At 37.7% G+C, this 12,277-nt stretch overlaps 4 protein-coding genes across 4 annotated transcripts; 3 read left to right on the forward strand and 1 right to left on the reverse strand.

Moving 5' to 3' along the window:
* Nucleotides 1,561-3,367, forward strand: LOC104775912 (UNC93-like protein 1). Its single transcript, XM_010499877.2, has one exon. The coding sequence runs from the start codon at nucleotides 1,812-1,814 to the stop codon at nucleotides 3,201-3,203; it is 1,392 nt and encodes a 463-aa protein (XP_010498179.1). The 5' UTR covers nucleotides 1,561-1,811; the 3' UTR covers nucleotides 3,204-3,367.
* Nucleotides 3,607-5,433, forward strand: LOC104775915 (putative 12-oxophytodienoate reductase-like protein 2A). The gene is made up of 5 exons (XM_010499880.2): nucleotides 3,607-3,943; nucleotides 4,042-4,182; nucleotides 4,276-4,406; nucleotides 4,521-4,682; nucleotides 4,762-5,433. The coding sequence occupies exons 1-5, from the start codon at nucleotides 3,876-3,878 to the stop codon at nucleotides 5,361-5,363; spliced, it is 1,104 nt and encodes a 367-aa protein (XP_010498182.2). The 5' UTR covers nucleotides 3,607-3,875; the 3' UTR covers nucleotides 5,364-5,433.
* On the forward strand, nucleotides 5,525-8,157 carry LOC104775914 (probable protein phosphatase 2C 8). The gene is made up of 10 exons (XM_010499879.2): nucleotides 5,525-6,041; nucleotides 6,274-6,382; nucleotides 6,502-6,538; nucleotides 6,642-6,686; nucleotides 6,788-6,840; nucleotides 6,980-7,141; nucleotides 7,226-7,309; nucleotides 7,513-7,602; nucleotides 7,700-7,747; nucleotides 7,851-8,157. Exons 1-10 carry the CDS (start codon nucleotides 5,740-5,742, stop codon nucleotides 7,959-7,961), a joined length of 1,041 nt encoding a protein of 346 aa, XP_010498181.1. The 5' UTR covers nucleotides 5,525-5,739; the 3' UTR covers nucleotides 7,962-8,157.
* On the reverse strand, nucleotides 8,135-10,741 carry LOC104775913 (cyclin-dependent kinase D-3-like). Its single transcript, XM_010499878.2, has 7 exons — nucleotides 10,471-10,741; nucleotides 10,002-10,300; nucleotides 9,805-9,913; nucleotides 9,235-9,360; nucleotides 8,852-9,087; nucleotides 8,516-8,773; nucleotides 8,135-8,435 (listed from the first exon to the last, which is right to left on the reverse strand). The coding sequence occupies exons 1-7, from the start codon at nucleotides 10,579-10,581 to the stop codon at nucleotides 8,387-8,389; spliced, it is 1,188 nt and encodes a 395-aa protein (XP_010498180.1). The 5' UTR covers nucleotides 10,582-10,741; the 3' UTR covers nucleotides 8,135-8,386.

A 12,277-nucleotide genomic window follows, 5' to 3' on the forward strand; every position in this document is an offset into this window, starting at 1 on the left:
TTAAAAAAATATATGTTGTTGGAAACTTGTTCTATTTTCTCGGCCATAAAACTTGTCACTTAACCTTTACAACAACAAATTACTATAACCGAATTTCCGCTATAGCGCGGAGGAATATTTATTTATATATAATATAATTTATATTAAAAGTAGCAATAAACTTAAAATATTGTAAAATATATTATTTGTTAAAAGTATAACATGAAAAATTGCATCGGCAAAAATATTATTACTAATCGACTCTTTTTTTTTGACAAACCCGCTCTATAATATGATTGTAAATTTTGCAAACTAATATTGATGTATATGAAACCATAAATAATATTGATGAAATTGTATACATACCTGCATGGCATAATAACGTGTGAGTTTTATAGAATTGCATATTTTATTATTGTAAACACATATAGATCGGTTTGCCCTATTAAACAAATAACTATGTAAATAAATTGAAAATATACAAATCCTATTATGTTATTAAAAATCCAAATAATAATTTACAATATCATATTGAAAATGAGGAAGAGATAATGTGAAAAAGACGAGATTTTTAAAACTTAAATTAAGGGGAGGTATTGGTTTAGGATTTAGAAAAATTTTTAATGACTATGTTCTTGCCGATTGTTAGAATCATAGAAAATTGAAAGTTAAAAATGAAGAATGGACCAAAGGCGACAATCTCGTACCCAGAGGAGGAATGTTTGACCAGGTGAACTACTGCAATAACGATTTATTTGTCATCTCCACGCACTCCACTACAGTGAACGACTTCAAATCTACGACCCGATGGAGCGATGGGTCTACGGAAGAGGAAGAGCTATCTTTCTCTTTTGTATTCTTGAACTGTTCTCAATTATTTGCTTTTTTTTTCTGCTGTTGTTATTCCTAGCTTTTAAAATGGTTGTATAAGTATCTTTGGGTTCAATAATATATTATAGATTGAAAGAAATCTCTCGATGACACATCATCATGCCACATCTACTATCTACATATAACTTATTATTTTATTATTTTTTTGGATAAAAATTAAATATTTTATTTATATATGAAAACAACATATTTCCACTTATCACATTAAGTAATTAGTTATAAAATTATATCAAAGATCAAATAATTTAAATTTCATTAAAATGATAGAATTTAGAATTATTTCATATTTTACATACTATATTTATGATTAATTATAATGGAAAAGTAAGTAGAAAATAATGTTTAAAATGTATATATTATTGTTCACGCAAATAAGAAATATATACCAAAATCAAAATGATAAAAACATTTGAAGAATTTTTTTGATTAATTATCATAAATAAAAAATACAGATGCAAAAAATTGGTATTAACTCGATCACTATTTATTATGTCAAAACAAAAAAGTCTTTATTAATTGATTATATCGACCATTTTTTTTTTTTTTTTGGGTTGGCAATTGTTAACGTCAAGAATTAGTTCTTCTTCTTACTAAAATTAATTATTACTAGTACATTTGACTTTTTCTTGTTAAAATCCAGAACGTAACAAATAGTACCTTCAATTGTCTTGTTATTTCCACTGTACATATTTGTAGTTATTACAGTTAGAGATACTAGGATCTCTATTTTTTTTTTTTGTCAAGTGTCAACGATCTCTTAATCTGTTTTGTAAGGTAATTAGGCTTAATTGATACTATTTAATTTTTTTTCTTCCCATGAATATGTCCGCTAGTAAAGGAAGAAGAATCGTAACATTATAAGGATCACAATCAAAAGATCCGTGCTTTGAGTTTACGAGAAGAATAATAAAAATTCTCATCTTTTTTTTTTTTCCCCGATCATGAATGTGAGAGACGATGAAAAAACTCCGGCGGAGACTCACGTCGGAGCAGAAAAGAACAAACCACCGGGAGATAAAAAATGGCGATTTAATTCTCCTCTGGCTCAAGTGACTTTGATGGGATTCGTCTGTTTCTGTTGTCCAGGAATGTTCAACGCTCTCTCCGGCATGGGAGGCGGTGGTCAGGTAGATCCAACCGCCGCTAACAACGCTAACACCGCCGTTTACACCGCTTTCACCGTTTTCGGGGTTTTAGGCGGCGCGTTTTACAACGTCCTCGGTCCACGGCTCACGTTAGCCGCTGGTTGTTCGACTTACGTTCTCTACGCCGGATCTTTCCTCTACTACAACCATCACCACCACCAAGCTTTCGCTATCGTCGCCGGAGCTTTACTCGGATGCGGCGCTGGACTTTTATGGGCCGGAGAAGGAGCTGTGATGACGTCATACCCTCCGCCGCATCGGAAAGGCACTTACATCGCTTTGTTCTGGAGCATCTTCAATCTCGGCGGCGTCATCGGCGGATTAATCCCGTTTATCCTAAACTACCACCGTAGCTCCGCCGCATCTGTCAACGACTCGACGTACATAGCCTTCATGTGTTTCATGTTCGCCGGCGTTCTCCTCTCGTTCGGAATCCTCCCTGCAAACTCTGTTATCCGTAACGACGGATCCAAATGCTCCGCCGTGAAATACTCCCGTCCGTCCACCGAAGCAGCCGCCGTCCTCCGGCTATTCCTCGATCGGAAAATGCTCCTCATCGTCCCAGCGGCTTGGGCTAGCAACTTCTTCTACAGCTACCAGTTCAACAATGTGAATGGACTTCTCTTCAACTTAAGAACCAGAGGATTCAACAACGTCTTCTATTGGGGAGCTCAAATGGTTGGTTCTATCGCGATAGGTTACGTGATGGACTTCAGCTTTCAAAGCCGGAGAGCTCGAGGATTCGCCGGAATATCATTAGTTGCGGTGGTCGGAACCGCGATATGGGGCGGAGGGTTAGCGAATCAGCACGGTTACTCGTTGAACAATCTACCGGAGAAGAAACTTGATTTTAAAGATTCAGGGGTCGAATTCGCGGGACCGTTCGTGTTATATATGAGCTATGGATTCTTAGATGCCATGTATCAGAGTATGGTGTATTGGTTGATAGGAGCATTGGCTGATGATTCACAGACTTTGAGTAGATACAGTGGATTCTACAAAGGAGTGCAGAGTGCAGGAGCTGCAGTGGCTTGGCAAGTGGATACTCGTAAGGTTCCGTTAATGTCACAACTTATTGTTAATTGGTCACTCACTAGTGTGAGTTATCCACTACTGGTGCTTCTTGTGTACTTGTATGTCAAAGACCAAGATAATAATGATGATGATGATAGTGGTAATAAGGTTTAGAGAGTACGTAGTATATGGAAGAAGATTAGAATATTGTGTAACTTTCGATTTTTAGTGCAATTTTTTAAGATTCTCGTTGAAATAATGGAGCTAGCAAACAAAGATTTGAGTCTGTAAAATGTCTCTATTCATTTTTTGTCAACTGAAATGTCTCTATTCTTTCATGGTAATTGAGTGGTCCACATAACTTTTGTTTGAGTCTGTTTTTTGATTAGTAGTGGCGTCGTAGAAGTCAGGTTGTCTAGAGATGAAAACATAACAGAGCATATATACAAGTTGGTGTATTACGCGCCAGTCGCATCCTTATCGAATATGCAATTCCCATATTAACCTTTTCAGAAAATGCACAAAGCTAAGGATTAAAGACAGAAAACTTACCCTCAGATAATAAATTACAAAACTTGAAATGTGTTAATGTGAAAAAACATTGTAGGCCTCTCTTACATGATCCGGTGTGCACTGTTCAGAGTGGATAGATAATCTTGGGAAAATTTGGGCACGGCTCTGACCGACTAGAACTAGAAGACGACGAGTTGCGCACGGCTTTGACCAATCAACACACCGCTATCACCATATTTCTATCCTGTATACTTCTATCTTTGAACAGTTCTTGAAATCTGGATCAACAATTCAACATAGACAACACATTATTTTATTTAATCATCGGATTCCATGGAGACCAAACAGAGTATACCTCTCCTCACACCTTATAAGATGGGACCCTTCAATCTTTCTCACAGGTACCTCTAATGTCTTTGCCTCTTTCTGCTAAACCTTCCACTAGTCCATAGTCTTTGTCGATAATTGTTGCTGCCTGTAATCTTTGAAATGCAATCAGGGTTGTTCTGGCGCCATTGACGAGATCAAGATCGTATGGTAACATTCCTCAGCCTCATGCCAAGTTATATTACACTCAGAGAACAACACCTGGTGGTCTTCTTATTTCCGAATCTTGTGTAGTGTCCGAGACATCATTGGGGTATATATAACTCTTGTGGATTGTAATATTCTTAGCTTACAGTTCAAACTAAACCACTATCTTTGCTTTAACATGTGAGCTATGTTTTTGAAGTTATCCGGATATACCTGGTATATGGACCAGAGAGCAAGTGGAAGCATGGAAGCCCATTGTGGATGCTGTTCATTCGAAAGGCGGCATCTTCTTTTGCCAGATTTGGCATGGTGGCAGGGTTTTTCATCAAGGTTTCCCACTAAATTGCTTTCTCCTTAATTATTGTATACTAAAAAAACCAAAAACACCAAAAACATTGAGGCTTTAAATTCTTGCCTTGTATACTTATTTGCTCTGTTCTTTAGACCAGCCAAATGGAGAAGCTCCTGTCTCCTCTACAGACAAGCCATTGATGTGCAAGAACATGTATGGAGGTCAGTTTATGCCTCCAAGGCGGTTAAGGACTGAAGAGATTCCCGCCATTGTCAACGACTTTAGAATTGCTGCAAGAAATGCGATGGAAGCTGGTAAGCAAAGTCTTTGGATGTTAGATGTAATGAAATGGAAGTGAAAGCTAATCAAGACACTTCACATATATAAGTACAGGCTTTGATGGAGTGGAGATTCATGGCGCACACGGTTACCTGATTGATCAGTTTCTGAAAGACAAAGTAAATGACAGAAGTGACAAATACGGCGGGTCACTAGAGAACCGGTGTAGATTCGCTCTGGAAGTAATCAAAGCAGTGGTGAGCGAGATCGATTCAGATCATGTAGGAGTCAGACTCTCGCCGTTCGCAGATTACATGGAGTCTGGAGACTCGAATCCAGAAGCATTAGGACTCTACCTGGTGCAAGCTATGAACACGCATGGAATCCTTTACTGTCACGTGGTTGAACCTAAAATGAAAACCCTTGAAGGAAGCTTCGAGTGCACGGAATCGCTTACGCCGATGAGAAATGCCTTCAAAGGCACGTTCATAGTGGCTGGAGGTTATTCTAGAGATGATGGGAACAAAGCGGTGGGAGAGGGAAGAACCGATCTGGTGGCTTATGGACGGACGTTCCTGGCGAATCCTGATCTGACGAGGAGATTAGAACTCAATGCACCGTTGAATAAGTACGACAGATCCACGTTCTACACTTCTGATCCTGTAGTGGGCTACACAGACTACCCTTTTCTTGAGACCACACACACAACTTCTTAAGGGGTTTCTTAAAATATGCATAATTTGGAAAACATAATTGTCAAACTCATAAGGCAAAGGTTTGCCTCAAGACAGCTCGGACAGTGTCCAACTCTCAAAGTCCTATCATTTCAAAAATGAATCATCTGAATATATCATCACACCATTATGGAACCAAACAAATGGGTTCCAAAATTTAGGTTCAAATGGCAAATGCTACAGCTACACTGCTACAGGGAGTATAAATAAAATTTGTAAATTTTGGGGGTTTAAAATAAAGTATACAGAGACTAAAGGTACTAACTTGTAAATTCTTGCAACTTTGGTGTTAGCGCTAATTGTGTCACAAATCCTTGCGACGGCGACAAAGATTATTGCCGGGAAACAAACTGAGAAAATGGAAAACCCGAATCACAAGCACGCGGCTGATTCGTTATCCAGCGAGGATTTAGTTTCACCGGTGAAAAAGGCGAAGAAGTCAGAGGATACTGGATGTGATACATCGGATGAGAAGCTGGAGGTTTCCGGCGGAGGAGAAGCCGTAGCCGCTCTTGCTAATATCCCGGGCTGTGTAGCTGAAGAGAAGAAGGAATTTATGGTTGAAGCTGATGTTGCTGAAGACAAAGGAGCTAGACATACAATGGAAGATGTTTGGGTGGTTTTGCCTGACGCTTCTTTGGATTTCCCAGGGAAACTAAGGTAAAAAATAAAAATACAAGCTTTCAGTTGAATCTAGTGTAATAATAGGACACATCAAGCCAGTTCTGTCTGTGGGACTTGGAATTAGGAAGATCCTGGTCTTATTGGTGTTGAAAGTTGAAGGCTTTGATTTGGTTGGCATAAATCATTTGTTTCCGCTTGTTTTGTAAACCTGTTGGTTTCGTTTCAACACAAAACTAGACTCTGCTGTAATGATTTGCTTCTTATGAAGGTGTGCACATTTTGCCATTTATGATGGGCACGGAGGTCGTTTAGCAGCAGAGTTTGCTAAGAAGCATCTTCATCTTAACGTTCTTTCAGCTGGGTTACCACGTGAGTTGGTCTGTTTAACTTGGTTCAGATTATTAACGTCTTTATCAAAAAGCAAGACTTTATTGATGTTACTCAGTCGGTCTCACTTCACCTTCTTTTCTGTCAAAATGTTGGATTACTGCCTCAGCTGGATGTCAAAGTTGCTAAAAAGGCTATTCTTGAAGGTATATTAGTTCACTTCATAACTTTTTTCAAGCTTTTTAGTGATTCCGTTTTGGCTATTGAGATCCCACAGATTCTGAACTGTTAAAGCAAATTTGCTATCAGGTTTCCGGAAAACCGATGAGTTGCTCCTGCAAGAAAGTGTTTCAGGTGATTTTTGTATGTTTGTGACAGGTTTTCGCGCAGCTGTATGTTCTGCACCTGTATGTCAAACTTTTGGTTCTCCCTGAACTTCTTTGTGTTTGGTGCAGGAGGATGGCTAGATGGCGCCACAGCAGTGTGTGTCTGGATAGTTGATCAAAAGGTACTGACCGTTGGGATGGCAGTGATGGGGTCGTTCCTAGTTTGGAATTGAATATGTTGACTCTGTTATTTAATAGAGTTCATAAAATTACTTAACCTTTTCTCCAGTATTCACACCCATTCACTGTCATGCATTTTAGGTTTTTATTGCCAATATCGGTGATGCTAAGGCTGTTTTGGCAAGATCCTCTACTACCAACGAATCGGAGAGTCATACAGAAGCATGTATTCCACTCAAAGCAATTGTTTTGACGAGAGAGCACAAAGCAATATATCCACAAGAGCGTTCTCGCATTCAAAAGGTTAGTCTTTGATTAGCCAGAAAGTGATTTCTCTGTAATTTGCATACACTATGCCCAATAATTAACTTAGTTTGGGTTTCACAGGCAGGTGGTGTTATAAGCTCAAATGGACGGTTACAAGGACGTCTTGAGGTTTCTAGGGCTTTTGGTGATCGTCAATTCAAGAAGGTAATAATACTATGGCTTCCTACTTTAACTTGAGCCCATAATCCTTGTGACATTTTAGCTCTTGCTTGCAAAATCCTTTAGACATGTTCTTGAACCTTGCTCTGTGTCATTTTGCAACTCCAGACATTAATTTTGTCTTGAATTTGTTAGTCATCCTGAAATCTTATGAGATATTAGTATCTAACACAAGTTACTAAATCCAGTTTGGCGTCACTGCAACTCCGGACATTCATGCGTTTGAATTAACTGAAAGAGAAAACTTCATGATTCTTGGTTGCGATGGATTGTGGGAGGTAAGCTCTCCGTTTGTGGTTGTGCAGCTCTCTATAAGAACATTGCATTATTCAAAGTTTGCTACTTATATAATCTACACAATGCATTCGTTTTCAGGTGTTTGGACCAAGCGATGCTGTTGGGTTTGTTCAGAAACTTTTGAAGGTAAAAAAAATACCTACAGTTGCCAAATCACTTTGTCCTAAAGAATGCAAGGAAAATTAAATGAGAGATTTCTTATATGCTAACAGCTACTATTATTTTACAGGAGGGCTTGCCTGTAAGCATGATAAGTCGCCGTCTGGTAAAAGAAGCTGTTAAAGAACGTCGTTGCAAAGACAATTGCACAGCAATCGTGATAGTCTTCAAGCGCGGATGACTAAAGAAGAGCTTGACCAACCTGTGGCCGGGGGCATCTGTTTTTTCTGGCTTGTATGAGATTTATAAGCTTTGTGTTGGTTAACTCTTGTTGAGCTGTCAATGGATCAATTAAAATTCTTGGGGCATTCAAACAGAGTTCACTTTGTAGTGCATAAGATTCCCAGAAGCAAAAGTAGAAGAAAGCTTTATAATCATAGACGGCATAGTACAGGATGATCAGTTTACAATGAATAAAGCCTATTGGACAACAAAATATTATCATTGTGAATTTAAGGTCCCTTTAATATGTAATTAAGCTAAAAAAAATGAAAAGGAATAAATCGCCAGCTTACACAAGCAGCAGTAAATTGACAACTTAACAATGTTGTGGTCTCACCAGAACATGAAAATGGAGAACGAGGCAAGAGTGCAAAACCAACAGTCTTATTGGAATTCAAGGTCGAGTTTCCTCTTCAGATGGGTTCTATCAGCACTACAAAATGAACAAGGTAAGAATAAGCCATCAAAACACAATCAATCTAGAGAAAGGGGGTGTAATGACTTTGTTTTTACCTGGTGATAGTTGGCCGGTTTGGAGGTCGCTCAACAAGGATGGTAAAATCTAATGACATGGGTGCTTGTTGATCCTTGTCAACATGAGACTTCAAACTATCAACCCTCCCACGCTCAGGCATCACTCTTCTAAACTTACGTGGTGGTGATAACACTGTAATGGCCTCACGTTTACCGTCAGAGGATATACCATCCTGCTTGTGAATTGGCTTCGGGAGCTTAGCCGGGTCAGTAGGAGCAGGTGCAGAAGTGAAGTACCTGAGAAAATGAAAGCAAAGATGTTAGAGCAGAAGGCTATATTACTTTGCCTAAAAATAGATAGTGAACTTTATGCACCTGTGTTCTAGAGCCTGCTCAATGGAGATTCTAGCCTTTGGGTCATAGGTAAACATTTTGGACAACAAGTCGAGAGCATCATCACTAACTGCTGGGAATAAAGAACGTAGAGACGGTGCCGGGACAAATTGATACTCTACATAATCTGGAAGGTCTGTGACATCAGGCCACTGATCTGCGTTTGGTGTTCCAAAGGCAGCAAATATTTTGCTTAATTGATCGATATCACTGTTTCCCTGCACAAAGGAAATTGAATAAGTAAGCATACCGAAAAATTATTGATAAAGAAGTAATTGCGTAGTCTCAGAGTATAACATTCCAAAGAGATGATGATTGGACTACGTTTTATTGTTAGCCATGATTAGTTGAGTAAGATTATTAACCTGAAGAAATGGTCTACGTAGCAAAAGTTCGGCGAATATGCAGCCAGCTGCCCAAACATCAACTGCAGCACCATATTGTTTTGCACCAAACAAAAGTTCTGGTGCTCTGTACCATCTAGCAAACACCTGTGCATCATCAGATGAATCAAGATATGAAGATATTGAAACAACTAGAAACAACAGAAAATGAGGTGCATTGCACGAATCTGGAAAGAAAGTTCTCATGAGTTCTATAGTAATCTTAGGTGTCCAAAGGGAAACAAGATGGCAGAAATAGCTAAAGTCAGAGATCTGCTACATCATGTAATTTGAGTTGAGACTGATTAATACATGAAACATTTTGCAATATCGACAGGTGAAGCATAAATCCAGTAAGAGCATCAAGAAATTTCAGCATTGCAGGGATTAGTATACAACAAGAAACTTCAATCTTTCTCATTGATCCACAGAATTACAGGTAAAAACTACCCTGATCACTTCATATATGATTACTATCCTACGAGTGAGTGTTAGTATTCAATTTGATTATAGTACACCAAAAGATAAATGGCATTGCCGAAAAAAGAATACCTGATGAGTAAATTTACGATTTGGACTACCAAATATACGCGCTAACCCAAAATCTGCAAGCTTCAGCTGTCCATCAACTCCTATTAACAAGTTATTTGGCTTCATATCCCTGAACTCAAGCGACACATAGATCAGTCCCAAACCAAGCAGCATTACAGAAACAAAAAGCAAGGTCTTTTAATAAAAAAACAAGTAACCTGTGCAAAACCCATTTATCGTGGCAATAAGCAAGTCCTTTAAACGTCATAAGGAGGTAAGATTTGATGTCGGCGGGTGATAGGAATATGTTGGAATCGCGGATGACAGCTTCAAGATCAGTCTCCATGAACTCAAAAACAAGATGCAAGTTCTCCTTGTGAGGAAATGCATCAATCAGCAGAATTATATGTGGATGCTTTAGCTCTTTGAGCATTTTGATTTCTCTGAGAGCTGTAATATTTACACCTTCCCTTTGTTTACCTAGCCTTATCTTCTTTATTGCTACAGTTTGTCCCGTCTGCCAAAAAAATAAAGTAACATTCAGAAGTCTCAGAACTGAAGCTACACGATTCTCAAAATTGAAAACCCAATAAATTCCCCTAGAGATAGACGAGAAGAAACTGGTACTACCGACAGATCTTAAACCCTAATTTTCAAACAAAATTCGAAGGAAAAAAAAAATGTGACCTTAGTATCAGTGGCTTTGAAGACGACTCCATAGGTACCTTGCCCAAGAACCTCTTGTTTGAGATACCTATCAGCAACTTTCTTTGGCTGCTCCATCTCCGTCATTTTCATAATATCACACAACCCACACTAATCGAATTCGAAGCCTTCTCTCTCTCTTCCTTTTCACGTTAAAATCACTCGATACACTTCGATTGCTTTCTGAAATTCAAACAAAATTGGGTAAAATCTGAAGAAGCGAGGAGAGCGGCTCTTTTAGGTAAAGAACATTGCTCTTTTAGGCATCATTAGTAAAAATATTAAAAAAATATTTTGGATGTTTTCAGAGTAAAAATATTATAAAAATAATGTAAAATCATTAGTTAAAATCTTTTGTTAAAAGGTTAATTATTGGGACAACATGTTTAAGATCATTAAATTTAATAATATAATATTGTTAAACATATTACAATTATAAAAACTTATAAAATAATATTTAAATTACAAACTTATAAAATTTTAACTAAAATTCAAAATACAATACTAAATTCAAATGAAAAAAAAAACATTGTAAAAAAAAAAAATGTTTGTGAGAAGGAAATGTTTATGTTTGTTGAGAGAATAAAATGTTTTGTTGAGAGAATAAAATGTTTGTGTTTGTTGAGAGAAACAAATGTTTGTTTTTGTTGAAATAAAACCTTGTGCTTTTCTCATATATATAGAGTGATCATCAACTCTTGTGAAACATCAATGTTTGTGATACATAAACTCTCGTGACTTTGTTAAAATTTGACTCTAAAACTAAAATCCAAAAAAGCTTACAACAAAGCTTACAATCAATCCGATCATGGGTTCACCATCCCGGGTACATACCAAAGAAGCCTAAACAAAGCTTACAATTAAGCCTGAACAAAAATCCAAACAAGCTGATCATGGGTTCACTAGTCTTTGCCTACAATCATACAAGTCACGGGTACATACCAAAAAGCTTACAATCATACCGAAGCCTAAACAAATTTACTTACCTACCATGAAAAGTACCACTACCATAACCATCATACCGAAGCAAACAACAACTACTAATTGAGGGGCCATTTGAAAGAATGGTTTCTTCTCTCGTCCTTCAGTAAGAAGCCTCTCCAGATTCACCAACCTCTGATCTGACTGGTTTTGATGGTCCTTGAGCTGGATCAGTTGGTCCTTGAGCTGGATCAGTTGGTCCTTGAGCTGGTTCAGTTGTGTCTCATAATCAGGTAGTGGTTGAGCTTCACGGCTCCATAGACTTCTGAATCCAATCGCAGTTGATGGTTGCGGAGGATAGTAACAGGTCTCAACCTCCTCTTCTGAATCAGAACTATAGTCTAATGGGCTGTTTATCCATAGTCGTATAGTTGGTCCATGACTTCTTCAACCTGAAACCGAAACACATATATAAGTTCCCAACTATATAAAACATAGAGAACAAACAACCGAGATTCATTAAAAACATAGAGAACAATCATAGTTAAAAGATAGAGAACAAACAACGGAGATTCATTAATAACATAGAGTACAAACATAAAGTACAACAAACATCCGAGATTCATTAAAAACATAAAGAACAAACATACTTTAAACAAACATCCGAGATTCAGTAAAAACATTAAGACAAACATACTTAAAACAAACTTAATCTACTATTTCTTCTAAGTTAAAACAGTTCAGCCATTAGCTTTTTCTTTAGAGCTTTTTCATCTTCGTCTAGAGTTTCTTTCTTGGCAATGAGAGTGTCAAGAATGGAGAACATGACCAGATGATAAAAAGTTAGATGGTGAGACATACAAACCAA

Source organism: Camelina sativa, chromosome 3 (assembly GCF_000633955.1).
Source record: "Camelina sativa cultivar DH55 chromosome 3, Cs, whole genome shotgun sequence".
Taxonomy (NCBI): domain Eukaryota; kingdom Viridiplantae; phylum Streptophyta; class Magnoliopsida; order Brassicales; family Brassicaceae; genus Camelina; species Camelina sativa.

Bases quoted from the DNA above. Each gene is read 5' to 3' on its own strand.
- LOC104775913 (XM_010499878.2), bottom strand. From the start codon at position 10,581: ATGAAAATGACGGAGATGGAGCAGCCAAAGAAAGTTGCTGATAGGTAT. The intron at 10,301-10,470 runs GTCACATTTTTT...TTTTTTTGGCAG, and splicing joins TCAAAGCCACTGATACTAAG to ACGGGACAAACTGTAGCAAT. The intron at 9,361-9,804 runs GTATTCTTTTTT...GATGATGCACAG, and splicing joins ATCGTAAATTTACTCATCAG to GTGTTTGCTAGATGGTACAG.
- LOC104775914 (XM_010499879.2), top strand. From the start codon at position 5,740: ATGGAAAACCCGAATCACAAGCACGCGGCTGATTCGTTATCCAGCGAG. The intron at 6,383-6,501 runs GTCTGTTTAACT...TTACTGCCTCAG, and splicing joins CTGGGTTACCACGTGAGTTG to CTGGATGTCAAAGTTGCTAA. The intron at 6,687-6,787 runs GTGATTTTTGTA...TGTTTGGTGCAG, and splicing joins CCTGCAAGAAAGTGTTTCAG to GAGGATGGCTAGATGGCGCC.
- LOC104775915 (XM_010499880.2), top strand. From the start codon at position 3,876: ATGGAGACCAAACAGAGTATACCTCTCCTCACACCTTATAAGATGGGA. The intron at 4,183-4,275 runs GTATATATAACT...ATGTTTTTGAAG, and splicing joins GTGTCCGAGACATCATTGGG to TTATCCGGATATACCTGGTA. The intron at 4,683-4,761 runs GTAAGCAAAGTC...ATATAAGTACAG, and splicing joins AAGAAATGCGATGGAAGCTG to GCTTTGATGGAGTGGAGATT.
- LOC104775912 (XM_010499877.2), top strand. From the start codon at position 1,812: ATGAATGTGAGAGACGATGAAAAAACTCCGGCGGAGACTCACGTCGGA.